A 12,165-nucleotide genomic window follows, 5' to 3' on the forward strand; every position below is an offset into this window, starting at 1 on the left:
GAAACAACTTACACATAATGACGCATTGGGCACCAAACGTCCCCTCAAACTGACCAGTTGCCTGGCCGAAATCAGGATCAGGCACGACGGAACCGGAAATCAAGCAAACCGGAACCGGAACCGGAAATAAGCCACACCGGAAATAGGCCACACCGGAACTGGAAATAGGGCAAACCGGAACCAGAAATCAGGCAAACCGGATCCGAAAATAATGCCCCTTGAACCACGGGAACCACGGGAACCAGAAATCAGGGAAACCGGATCCGGAAGTCCGACAGACCGGAACCGGAAATAATGCACACCGGAACCGGAAATCAGGCAAACCTGAACCGGAAATAGCCACACCGGAACCGAAAATCATGCACACCGGAACAGGAAATAAGGCACACGAGAACAAGAAATCAGGCAAACCGGAACCGGAAATAAGCCACACCGGAACCGGAAATCATGCACACCGGAACAGGAAATAAGGCACACGAGAACAAGAAATCAGGCAAACCGGAACCGGAAATAAGCCACACCGGAAACCGGAAATAATGCACACCGGAACCGGAAATCAGGCAAACCGTATGCGGAAATCAGACACACGGGAACCAGAATTCAGGCAAACCGGAACCGGAAATCAGACAAACCGGAACAGGAAATCAGGCAAACCGGAACCGGAAATCAGACAAACCGGACAAACCGGAACAGGAAATCAGGCAAACCGTATGCGGAAATCAGACACACGGGAACCAGAATTCAGGCAAACCGGAACCGGAAATCAGACAAACCGGAACCGGAAATCAGGCAAACCGTATCCGGAAATCAGGCAAACCGTATCCGGAAATAAGCCACACCGGAACCATAAATAAGGCAAACCGGAAGTCGACATCAGCCAAACCGAAGTAATTATTTGCTTGCTTGCTTGCTTGCTTGCTTGCTTGCTAGACTTCAAATCTAGGATTAGGCTTGAAGCCGCAGTATTCAAGTTGGTTTCGGTGAACGGCTTTTTCAGATATTTTTCTGCCGCTTCACTCAGTTCAGTCCTATCCACAACCCCTGTTACGACAAGGACAGGCCCGGGCCATTTTTAGTATTGTCTGTCTACAAAAGGTCTCTCAGACACAGGAGAGACGCCGCACAAGCACCTGTCTCGTGTGGACGTGTGTATGGATGTTCCGGGCCAGTACACTTATGCCTTTCCCAGCTGACAATCATCTGACAACAGATGAAACTTTAGTAGCTATGATGAATATCATGTGCAACATTGTGCAACATTGTGCAACATTATCCAGCAAAAGCCATTCAGTCTCCCTAACTGATACTGTATGAGTTTTAGTCACCTCTTTCTTTAACACAAGTTCACAAGGCAACTGTGACCTGAAGCCACAACGTGGAACCACTGCACAGCAAGGTGTTTCAATGTTACGTTCTCAGAGGAAACTGTCTTTAATCAGTAACACGCTATTTCAACATCATGGTAGGGCCATCCGTAACATCCAACAGCTTTCCTGTAGCAAATGCAGCACATAGTCAAGCACTGTCCACATGTTTCATGGCTTTCGCATTATATCAAACAACAGTTGTCATGACATCAACGAAACGTATTTTTTTATTTATACTTCATAAAGTGCCCTGAGATGTGGTAAGGCCTATGTAAATATAACATATACCATTCCATAAAAATTACTCATATCCAGCAAACAGTGTTGCTCTTTCTGCTTTCAAATCAATCGATAGCATCTGTCTTTGTGGTTTAGGCATCTTTGGCGTATTTAAAAAACTTGAAATATCATGCAACGTGCATCGTACCTATGCTATTCAATTGGAGGCCCCAGGACGCAAACCTGCACCGGTGGTTAAGAGAGCATGCTGCGAGGTTATAACCTCCAAGGAAATTATTCCATGGCCAGACAAACGATCCTGTGGCACATAAGCCAGAACGTGTTGTTTCACAGCCCTAATGTCGCCACCAGTCATCTTATTAATCTCGCGTTATATCCGAACGTTTATTAATAGAAAGGGTGTTTTCCAGACATTTCACACCCGTCTGGAAATCAACTTCGGGCTCCTTTTCGGTCCTTTCGGAAGTGCTTGTGCCTCCAGGTTTAGTCGTCGGTCTCTTGGCACCGCTTGCTTTGGCTCGGGGACACCCTGACTGGGTGCAAACCCCCTTTTTAATAGGAACTCTTTTTTCAAGGGACTTCTTACATACTACATGAACCCCGTACTCAACTCTCAACCCTCAACCCGAGCCAATCGAATCGCTCTCTTTTCATTGGCCGACTAATCGCTTTTCTCCCTTTCCCTTGTTTTGGCTCCATTACCCGGGCCCCGCTTTTACCCCGCTCCGGCCCCGCTTTTACGCCCATGGTTACCGCTTCGCTTTCGAACAGAACACGATATAGTTACAAATATTCTCACTTCACTTCACTTCACTTCACTTCACTTCACTTCACTTCACTTCACTTGAGTTTCATCACATTTTTGTAAAAAAAATCTCCACAACCAACATTTTTTTTTTTTTAGCAACTATTTTACAGTGTTTCAGAACGAAGTCAGTATATTGAGTCTACTTTCATTTTACTTCTTGGACGTTCGTGGCATACTTATTTCTTGTCTTTCTTGCCTTTCCTGTTTTTCTGGCTATTTCGGCTTTTTGCTATTCAATGCAGCTTTAACTCTCTTTCCAATTGTCACCATTTATTTTACACCTCGTCTTCAGGTTTTATACTCTGCATTATTTTACCTTCACATCTTCAATTCGGTTGTCTGTAAAACAAATTATTGCATAATCATACTTTATTTTTCCCAACATAGGAAATATCTTTTATTCATCGTACATGTAGATCCACTTTTGTCGACTTCTTTCCATTTTTGACCACTTCTTTCCACTTTTCGCGCAAATCCACCACGTGGCCACACCGGCTACACTAAGAGCATCTCGGCACTGCACCGACCGCCAAAAAACGCAGTTTAGCCAGCCGGTACCAAGCCACTCAAAGGCCACCGGCTACGCCGAGAGCATCTGGGCACTGCACCGACCGCCAAAAAACGCAGTTTAGACAGCCGGCACCAAGCCACCCGGAAGGAAGCGGCAAAGCACCAATCACAGTCGAGATCACTAATGTCAAGGCCGTCATTTCCTCCGTCAGCTGGCAATGGCGACACACGGAATTTCTCTCTGGCTGGCATCGTCAAACACGCGTGCTCCCTCGGTCTTGTCGCGTCTCCATCGACGGAGGGAACGATTATGCACATGCATCTGAAGGTAAGTTCATTCATATATTTCACTCAACGTCTTTATTTCCCGCACAGAGCGGCCATTCTGTCAAAACAGGGACGAAGCATGCATCATTGCATGTTCCAAACCTTGTCCTTCCTTTGGCCGTTTGCAACTTCTTAACTTTCATCACAGAAAGTGTCACCTGTTTCTGCCGCTCTCTGGTGCACGTTGCAAGTGTTTTCGTTGCGAAGAAGCAGGCAGTGTGCTTCCTGTATTCTTGTATGGATGGATGATCAATGCCTACCTTCACACACTGACCACGCCCTATAACAGTTTAAACAATATTATTACCGTATTTCATCCGACATAAGAACGGCACTCTGCTATCATTAATCAACATGCACCATTCATCACGCCCTTCAGTGTAAACAAACCTAAGTGTTCAACTACCGTATTTCTGACAAAAACACGACCCTTTATAATGAGTATGTGTTGTATAAAGTACTTTTCTTCTGTTGGAAATGTATTTGTTCAAGGCCCCTACCCCTCACATTCAAACTAACACTGGTCTCATACTGGTGTCCCATTGCTGGAAATCTTGCCCAGAGTAATTCTTTAAGCATGTATCATTTGTCTTGGCAATGGGCTAAGGGGAACAACTCTGTCAGTCTTCCAGGTTCATGCAACTTAATTAGCGTCACATCACGACCAAATGTGTTTACCTCATTGGCTGATGCAGCTTTGTCAGCCATGTTCTTAACAATACAAAGATACTGACCCAGATTTCTTCATTGTTTTCTGGCTTGTATTACAATTTATGGTCGAAATAAGGCTGCACTATAAGTAATAAAGTACCTAATAATATAATAAGGTAACCTAGATTTGAAAATACTATATTTGTAAACACTGGAAAATGGTTAGTTCGAATAATTTCATTATTTCATGTTCGCACTACCCGCACGGTATGTAGGCGTTGACAGACGACATGGTAGAGAAGGTTCTTCATGGTAAAGACCCTAGTTTTAGGGCTCCAGTTATGCATATAGGATGATTATGTTGCCTAACCTGTATAAACTTTCTGTTTGGCAATATGTTCTAAGTTAGTGTAGGATGCAAGCAGTATTTTGTCCAAAGACAGGTGTTTGTGGGTTACTCAGGTCACGTGACTTTCCACCATGTCACGTACACATCTAGTAGATATTGAAGCTTGAAGAATCAAAGTATAAACTATGTCCCTGGCTAGTGTACATGTTGTTAGTTTTCCCCTCTATGTCATTTGGTATATCTATCTGTCCCAGGGGTATGGGAGACAACTCTGGTTGTCTTGTTTAAGTAATGATTTGCAGGGCGCTTCAATTGTACTGTAATGTTATAATGTTATGCTCTTCACTCAAAATCCATTTATTATAATTCATGTGTAATGTCTTGATATCCATAATTAATCATAGTACATTTTGGGGTATTATTCTGTAGTATATTTCCATGTAAAACACTTGATATTTAAAGAAGAGTTTCTGTCAAACTCATTTCCAAGTGCATGCTGCTTGAAGTATAGCTACTTTTCTTGTACTGTAAATAATGGATAATATATAATAATGATAGGATTTATGGTTCTGATGTTTATTGAAAGTTAATGTTGATCCTGTTAACCATTCTGTTGATCAATAACTATTGTAAAAGGGGTTCATGTCATCTAGACCAGTGTTGCTATACATAACAGAGAGAACTAAGTAGGTACATAGACACTTTACTGAAACTAAATCTTTAATAGTCGATGAGTTGTATGCTATATCGTTGCACCATGCCAAGTTGTAAACTTGATGACAATACAAGTTTTGTGAGCCATGTTCTTACGAATACAAAGATACTGACCCAGATGCCTTCATTGTTTTCAGTCAGTCTGAGTGATTGTGAGCTGGGTAACATATGCATTCATTATGCTCCATTCATGATATCAATCACTGGATTGTCTGGGACTCGATTATTTACAGACCGCCGTCATATAGCTGGATTATTGCTGAGTGCGGCGTTAAACAACAAACCAAACCAAACCAAACCAAACCATTATGCTCCATTCATTGATCAAGTTCTTTGTCTTTAGTCCATTGCTGCTGTACAGGCCTGCCGAACTGATGTCACACAACCTCGTCCCTCTCCCCCCTGGTTCCCCTCCCGCCCTCCATCTCCCAATCCTGTCCTGTTCGTTGTATCATGGATTATTACTTTAACATCTGTTTTTTTTCTAAAAACCTTATGTAAAAGTCAATAATATTGTTGACATTAGTCTCTTTGTGTTACCACTTGATTGTAACCATGGTAACAGTTCTGTAATTATTCCAGTTTCATGAACCAGGAAAAGTGACGTCTTTATTAAGACCTTTATATCTAAATTTCCAAGAAATTGATGTTTTGGTTGGTTACCAAGGTATCAGAGCATGAAGAGTGGTGGAGTAATTATGTTTCAACTTGTTTTGGCCGTGAATCACTTGTGCTCATTTTGTTGGACATTCTTGCAGACCCAAGATGGCTGAGCGGCGCCGACACAATCTCCTGACACAACTTACCACAGCCCTGATATTTTCTTCTTTATGGAAGATTGTGAAAGGTAGGCGATTTTATACTTTGGTCTCCTTGTACTCAATAGTATTTTTCATGAGGTATACTGTATTTGTGGTATTAAGCATCCCGCTCTACTAAAAGCAAGGATTTATCTGGAATTCCAAACAAGGTTCTGTTTGTTCCCTTGGCAATCCAATTGGGAAAGAAATTGTAAGATTGTTCCAATTTGGGAATTTGTACTGTCTTTTGCTGCGGACTTGGGGTCGAATATAGATAATCCTGAAATAGATTTACATAACAGGTCCTTTTTAGCTTGTGTATATTACAGCAATGGTGAAGGAGTAACTGTTATTGTCAAGAATGCAGTTTACTGGGCCCAGCTTAATTAGCGCTAATTGGCTCAGGCTCTTGATTGTAGCTCTTAGTTCACAGGTTTCGTAGTGTTCGGGTAGGGTGGGCTACCTACAACCCTTTCCTATCAAGCACCCCTTTACGATCATTGGTTAGGCACCCCTTTACGATCATGTACCCCTTTACAATCATTACGGTTAGGTACCCCTTTACGATCAATTTCCCCTATACGATCATTAGGGTTAGGTACCCCTTTACGATCAAGTAACCCTTTCCAATTAGGGTTAGGCACCCCTTTACGATCATGTACCCCTTTACAATCATTAGGGTTAGGTACCCCTTTACGATCAATTTCCCCTATACGATCATTAGGGTTAGGTACCCCTTTCCGATTAAGCACCCCTTTACGATCATTAGGGTTAGGTACCCCTTTACGATCAAGCACCCCTATACGATCCTTAGGGTTAGGTACCTCTTTCTGATCAAGCACCCCTTTACGATCCTTAGGGTTAGGTACCTCTTTCCGATCAAGCACCCCTATACGATCCTTAGGGTTAGGTATGTGGTAGGGCATGGGTTAGCTATCTCTTTTTTTTTATCCAAAGTCATTTATCTAAAATCCATACCATTTCTTTAAAGTTTCGGGTGTCTCGATGTCTCTGGCAACAAATGTAACTTGTGGTTTCAATAAGCGCCCCCCTACCTTTGTCAATTTGCCAATCAGCCGGGGTGCTTACTACCGCTGACATTTAGGTCTATATTGATGTTTTTTGTTTTTTCAATTGTCTTGCAACCATGGCAACATATGAGACAAAGGATTCCAGAAAATCTCTTCTTTTTCAGGAGAAATCTAGATTTGCCATAGTTTTGTACACTTGCTTGGGAGCTTTCTGATATTTCAGTCAATGTCTGTCAGAGGGACAAGTGCTGTTGTGCCTGACAAAGTATGACAGCAACATCTGAAGTGTTTCATCACTACATGTCCATATACCATGTCCATATACCTGTCCATATACCATGTCCATATACCATGCCCATATACCATGTCCATATACCATGCCCATATACCATGTCCAAGACTCGTTTATGTACTGCCGTGGTAATGCTGGAATATTGCTGACTTCAGTGTTCAACTTTCACTCACTCACTCACTCACTCACTCACTCACTCACTCACGTGCTTATAAGACTGGGAGAGTAGAAGGTCGGTGGTTCGATCCCCGGGTGGGACAGTAAAGGATGGTGCTTGTTGTTACCCTGTCTGGGGCTGGGCATTGAGGAGCAAAACCAAGTACTGGCCTAGTACTATAACATGGGTTTGTTCATGGGTTTGAATCCTGGTTCGACCCGATTACGTTTCTAGGTTTTTCCCCACCATACCGAAAGCTCATGGTTTTTGACAAAGTGGTGAACATCTTAGACCCACCTACATCACATCGGGATTACCGAGGACTGATTTCTTCCCTCAATGAACTAAACTGCACTCCTTCATAAGATGGGATAACAGTATGAATGTCCTGTTAATGATGTAATTTCAGTAACATTTGACAGAAAAATGGGGCACTTATTACGGCGAATACGGTGCTAACCTTTTTTCTTTGACATGAAAGTGTGTTTATATTTTTTGCTTGAATTGCCTTGTGATGTATCATACAAAGGAATCCATAGAATCTCAACATTTTCAGGAGAAACCTACATTTGGCAAAGCATTATAGACTTGCTTTGGACATTTTTCATACCAATATTTTTATTTCAGTGCAGTGTCTTACTATCCCTGTTGTACATGTGAAAGTAGGTGTGGGTCTTTGCATCTGTTTCAGTATTACATGTCCGTATACCATGTATACCCATGTGTATATTGTTACATCAACCCACTGCTGTTGGGGTGAACATAGCCTTGCTCCAAGTCTGTACTGAATGATAAGTCCATGTATGTATAGTCATTCTTTACTTTTGATAGGCAAGTCTAGATAAGCGTACAGTAATCTTAGGAACAGCTTGTTTATATTATGTTTATAATCTAGGAATTATCATTTAGACTAATAATCATTTCCTTGTAGACTTGTGCAAGACAGTGTTGTCAGTGTGTATACACGGGTGATAATACCGTACATCCTGTGATTAACTGACTGGCACATAAAGAGTCCTGTTTATGTCTTGAACCTTGGAGTATTTTCAAGTACTTTTGCCATCTTATGCCAAACACAATAGCTTGGCTGTGAACACAACTGTTTTCATTCTATAATATAACATACAAAATACTTTGGACCAGTCCACAATTAATGTAAGGGGTGCATCTTTCATTGTGTAGGCAAAGTGCACTGATAACAGCTTTAACTGTAGGTGATCGGCACTGTAGGCTTAATGCTCTGTTGGAGAATAGAGATGGAACTGTCAGTGATGTTATCAGTATGGACTAGTTTGTCTGCATCAGACAACACAAGGGATCAAAGTGAGTGTGTGTGTGTTGGGGGGGGGGGGGGAGATGTGTGTGTGTGTGTGGGATATGTGTGTGTGGGGGGGGGGATGTGTGTGTGTGTGTGTGTTATTGATTGTGACTTGGAGTGAGATGTACATTTCTGTATTAATCCTATCAATGTTAATGTGTGTTTGGTTTGTCATCTTTACTGAACACAAAGGTCATTATCTGGGGTTGCTGGGTGAGAACTGGTCCCTAGCAACCTGTGCTGGTCCCTAGCAACCTGTGCTGGTCCCTAGCAACATGTGCTTGTCCCTAGCAACCTGTGCTGGTCATAAGAGGCCACCACGAGGGATGGGTGGGCAGGCTTGGTGACTTGGATGATTGTGTTTCATTGTACACCGGCGATGTGGATCACTGCTTACAATATCAATCACTGGTTTGTCTGGTCTAGATTATCTTTAGGATGTAGTCATGGAGCTGAGTGTGGTGTAAACAAACAAATCAGAAATAAGGACACAGGCTGAGGTCAGTGGGTGCACGATGCAGTACAGCAGGTGGCCAAGCATGGATCGGGTGGTCAGGCTCGCTGACTTGGGGGATGCAGGTCATTGTATCCCAGTTGCATAGATCGATTATTCATATCAGTCACAGGATTGTCCGGTCCAGATGCGACTGTTTCAAAGGCATGGGTCATTATTCATATCAGTCACTGGATTGTCTGGTCCAGATGCGACTGTTTCAAAGGATGCTGTCATATAGTGGAATACTGCTGAGTGTGGCGTTAAACAACAAACTATGATGGCATGGGTCATTATTCATATCAATCACTGGATTGTCTGGTCCCATCATACAGCTGGAATATTGCTGTGTGCGGTGTTAAACAACAAACAATGATGGCATGGGTCATTATTCATATCAATCACTGGATTGTCTGGTCCAGATGCCACTGTTTCAAAGGATGCTGTCATATAGTGGATTACTGCTTAGTGCGGCGTTAAACAACAAACTATGATTGCATGGGTCATTATTCATATCAGTCACAGGATTGTCCGGTCCAGATGCGACTGTTTCAAAGGCATGGGTCATTATTCATATCAGTCACTGGATTGTCTGGACCAGATGCGACTGTTTCAAAGGATGCTGTCATACAGTGGAATACTGCTGAGTGTGGCGTTAAACAACAAACAATGATGGCATGGGTCATTATTCATATCAGTCACTGGATCTGATCTGATGTGTTTGTAGCAGCTTTTTAAATCTAATGGAGGCATTATAGTTTTTCTACGAGAAAAGATTCTAATTGGAATGGACAGTGTTATGATATTGTCAAGAATAAAATTCCAATATGGATCATAATTTACAATACATGTGTCATATGGAAATAAAGTTTCTCTTAAAATTCATTCTATTTTATTGGAATCAACAGTGTTATGATATTGTCAAGAATAGACATGATGGAACACAAAAATGTACAATACATACTGTGTCCATATGGAAATAAGATTCTTTGAGCTGAATCAGTGTTCAAAACTCAGCATTGATGTTAAGACCTTAGTGGTTCTTGTCTTAACCCTGATCAGGATAATTCTGTTGAATGTAGGAGATTGAGGGGACCATCCACCTCCCTTAGCTTGGCACTAAATAGTAATCAAGGGAGGACTTTGTGACTTTAACAATGACAATTTGTTTTCAGGAGATAGCATCTGTGCTGATAGCATTCGATCGTCACAAAGAATGGCAGATCAGAGAACTCAAAATCAGGTATTTTCAATGTGTGCTATTTGGTGCAGTGAAATAGTTCTATCTATGATGCACAATTTATTAGAAAAAATGTTAATAATAATTGTCTATATGTGAATTCCTCATAACAGTGTATAATCTGCATGCAATATGGCTTGCCAGAGGCTCATGTTTATTTGATGTCGTATTAAATGTCACGGTGAAGAGATGGAATTTCAGTATGAATGGAAAGTAGAGAGTTTGTGGTTGGAATTGACATGTCCCTTGATACTAAAACATAGACATTATATATTTTCAATATTCATTTATTTAATGGAATTGATGAAAGGATTCCAGTAAACTGACCATTAACCTGAGGCCAGTGATTAACATGATTAATGTTACAAGTTGACACTAGTCTGCTAGTCTGAGGCAAGTTCAAATTAAAAGGGCAAGTCAATAATGTTGGACATTAACCCTCATCGTCTTGTCGAAAGTAAATGAAGTTTGTTACAGCTAGCTGGGTTTGAACTAAATGCTAAAATGCTTTCCAGGGTTTGCATCATTAGCATTAGAAATTAACACTGGTTTGCAAACCTGATGCAAATTAACATTTTTTGGAAGGGCATTAGAAATTAACACTGGTTTGCAAATCTGATGCAAATTAACATTTTTTGGAAGGGCATTAGAAATTACACTGCTCTGCTAGCCAGAGCCAAAAAGAAGTTTGAATGGGCCAGTGATTAGAAAATCAACACTGGCATGCTAGGTTGAAACAGTGAAATTTTGGAAGGGCCTGGCAATAATTAGTGTTAGAAATGGTGTGGCAACTTTAGATTAGTGAAATTTAGAAGGCCCAGTGATTAGTGTTAGAGATTGTGTGCCAACTTCAGACACGTTAAATGTTTGAAGAGCCAGGTATTAGTGTTAAAAATGGTATGCCAACTTGAGACAGGTGAAATTTTGGAAGGGCCATTGATTAGCATTAGAAGGGCCAATTTTGATTAGTGTTACATTAACGCTGGACTGCTAGCATGAGTCAAGTGAAGTGTGGGAAGGGGAAATGGAACGTGGATGGTTGTTCAGCATTGGTTCATGGTTTCAGGCCTCCGAGTGGCTCCATGCTGCTGTACAGTCGGAACAAGGTGAGGTACCGCAAGGACGGCTACTGCTGGAAGAAGCGGCGCGATGGCAAAACCATCAGGGAGGATCACATGAAGCTCAAAGTGCAGGGGGTGGAGGTGAGGGGAACTACTAGGGCGTTGTGCTGTCACTCTGGCTTCACGCCCCACTCTGCAATAGTCTATCTGTATGACAGGTGTCCGATACATCAGGGTTGGAAATTAATACTAGCCCACTTTCCCACTAACCCGGGGCTACTACAAATGCCTCTGGGCTAGTACAAATTCCTGTGTGCTTGTACAAATTTCCTAATTTCCCCATTGTTTTAACATTACTGGGATGCCAGGATTGAATTGATCCCACCACTCTGCTGGTTGTAAGCGTTGACCAGAATTGATCAGGGGGTCAGGCTCAGACGTGTCATTGTGCCCAGCTGGCGTGGTTCGGTACTCGCAACATCATCACCGGATTGTCTGACCCAGACAGGATCATTTGGCCATTGATCTCCCCTCTAAAAAACATGTGACCTCCCATTCATGAACAATATGGGTTCCTGACCCTATGTATCTGATACCCACCAACCCTTTTGACAGGTAATTGGGACCCATGAAGATCTGGGGTAGAATAGGTCTTCAGCAACCCATGCTTGTCATAACAGGCAACTATGCTTGTCTGAAGAGGCAACTAACGGCAACAGGTGGTCAGGTTCGCTGGCTTGGTTGATGCATGTCTTTGTATTCCCATTGCGTAGATCGATGCTCATGATGTCAATCACTGGATTATCT

The 12,165-nt window shown here is 42.1% G+C and overlaps 1 protein-coding gene across 1 annotated transcript in view; it reads left to right on the forward strand.

Annotated features, from left to right (window-relative positions):
* The first annotated feature begins 536 nt into the window (after positions 1-536).
* LOC125384198 (calmodulin-binding transcription activator 2-like) overlaps positions 537-12,165 on the forward strand; it is a 48,401-nt gene continuing 36,772 nt past the window's right edge. Inside the window, exons 1-4 of the mRNA XM_048402712.1 lie at positions 537-789; positions 3,138-3,253; positions 10,233-10,300; positions 11,364-11,499. Coding sequence (XP_048258669.1) covers positions 537-789; positions 3,138-3,253; positions 10,233-10,300; positions 11,364-11,499 — 573 coding nt within the window. The remainder of the gene's footprint in view (positions 790-3,137; positions 3,254-10,232; positions 10,301-11,363; positions 11,500-12,165) is intronic.

This window comes from Haliotis rufescens, unplaced genomic scaffold, assembly GCF_023055435.1.
Source record: "Haliotis rufescens isolate VD_foot unplaced genomic scaffold, xgHalRufe1.0.p SCAF_29, whole genome shotgun sequence".
Classification (NCBI taxonomy): domain Eukaryota; kingdom Metazoa; phylum Mollusca; class Gastropoda; order Lepetellida; family Haliotidae; genus Haliotis; species Haliotis rufescens.